The sequence below is a fragment of the Propithecus coquereli genome, unplaced genomic scaffold (assembly GCF_000956105.1).
Source record: "Propithecus coquereli isolate 6110/MARCELLA unplaced genomic scaffold, Pcoq_1.0 Scaffold513, whole genome shotgun sequence".
NCBI classification, from domain to species: Eukaryota; Metazoa; Chordata; class Mammalia; order Primates; family Indriidae; genus Propithecus; species Propithecus coquereli.
In genome coordinates, this window is record NW_012150986.1 from 785,449 (window position 1) to 787,291 (window position 1,843).

Below are 1,843 nucleotides of genomic sequence, written 5' to 3' on the forward strand. Positions count from 1 at the left end.
ACCCAGGTGTTTTTCTTGAGGAGTAGCCTCTTTGCTGGGTGCGTTCTCACTCGGCACTTCTGGAAATATCCATTCCGCAGGCGGTATTTCATCTCATTGTCTTGGCCCTCCCAAAGCACTCTTAGCCCAAGGTTTCAGATGTCAAAGTAATAGATATTTTACTTCAAAGATGACATCTCAAGGTTGTATCACAGCTCACAATTTCAGTCTCCTTTCTTCTCTGAACACTGTTAGAGGGGAGACACGTGTTCCTGGGGGGAATGGCTGTGTGGGAATGGTATGTGTGTGGGGGTGTAGTCGGGGTGGGGTAGGAGAGGGCCAGCTGTCTTTCCTAGCGATAGTGGGTAGAATGCCCTCCCAGGGATTAATTCTTCGACCATGTGTTCAGAAGCAGGCAACTTGATGGCTCTATAGCAGTAATACCCCTCCCTTTCTTTCCTAGTCTCCTTTTGTCCTAAAGCCTTACCCTTCTTGTGTTCACCTCTTGGTTCCATGAAGGTGGCCCTTGGCAAGTGGCGTGTGAGCCTTAAGGTAGATGGGAAGGAATGAACAAAGGCCCAACTCCTCCTCCCAGCATCTACATTTTCGCTTCTTTCCCCAATGCCTACTATAGCTTTGTTTTCTCCTGCGCTACTCTGGTTTTCTGAGCTCTTAAAAATCCTCAAATTTGACTTGCACGCCCTCTAGTGACAGGTATGATGCACCCCCTTGTTACCCTGTTGTTTGTGATACCTACCATGACAGCTGTTCTCATCACCCAGCTCTATTACTAAGCCTTATTTATCCGCAGTTCACAAATGCAGAATGAGAGGCTCAGGGGTCCTGACTTATCCTGACTTACCACTCAAGTAGGACCTGGGGATGTGGGATTTGAATCCGAGCTTTTGACTCCCAGATTTATATGGTGTAAACGTGACAGAACAAAAGACAATGTAGTTATAGCTGTTCTAGTTTTTTTCCCCCATAGTTTAAAAGCATACAGATTATTTTACTATCCACTCAACTAATATGAAAAGATCAAAATGTGGGGAATAGTTGAAGATAAGAATGATAATTTTTTTTAACCCTTCCTTCATCACACTGGAAAATTTTTTTGTCACTCACCAAGTGTTCAGTATTTCACGCTCAGTCCTGTTGACAACTTTGAGGAATGCAGAAAAAATTTAAAGTATGATATTTGCCCTTAAGTTTTTGTTCTAGTTACAGTCTGGTTATGAGGTGGTTACATTTATTCCTCGGAGGAAGAAAAATTAAGTATAATGCATAATCACTTTTACGGTGTTTAATTTTTCTACTTCGTCTCACTAAAGACAGGCTTTCTGAGCATTTGCTTTTTTTAAAAAAAAATTTATTTTGAAGTCCTTTTCAGTGGAGAGAGAACTGCAGGATAACAGCAGCAGTTACCCTGACGAACCCTGGAGGATAACAGCAGAACAGCGCGAATACTATGTCAATCAGTTCCGGTCCCTGCAGCCAGACCCGAGTTCCTTCATTTCAGGTGAGAACCTGGGCCCCCCAGGCATTGCTCTCGCGGGAAGAACAATCAACATCTTGAGAAACAGTTCACACAAAATGAACATGGCAACCTTCTGTGATTTCAATTTGTTTTCCTCTAAGGTTGAATTCCTTATCAAGTATAAGCCATGCAGAAAAGAAGTTGGCATTGACATTTGGAAAATTGTTTCTGTTTTAAAGGGGTTAAATGGGAATTTGAGGGGAACCCTGTCCAGACCTTGTACCTTATTAGTTGAAACACTTCTTGGCACAAATGAAGCACCAAGGGGACACCTTTAATTGCTTCCTTTTATATTAGAATTAGAGCAAGGAGGGAGCATGGCCTTCT

The 1,843-nt window shown here is 42.8% G+C and overlaps 1 protein-coding gene across 2 annotated transcripts in view; it reads left to right on the forward strand.

Annotated features, from left to right (window-relative positions):
* The window catches only part of REPS2 (RALBP1 associated Eps domain containing 2), a 213,224-nt gene that overhangs the window by 116,222 nt on the left and 95,159 nt on the right, over positions 1–1,843 (forward strand). For both annotated transcript variants that reach the window (XM_012656630.1, XM_012656629.1), the window contains one exon: positions 1,360–1,498. In XM_012656630.1, the coding sequence (XP_012512084.1) occupies positions 1,360–1,498 (139 nt within the window). The remainder of the gene's footprint in view (positions 1–1,359; positions 1,499–1,843) is intronic.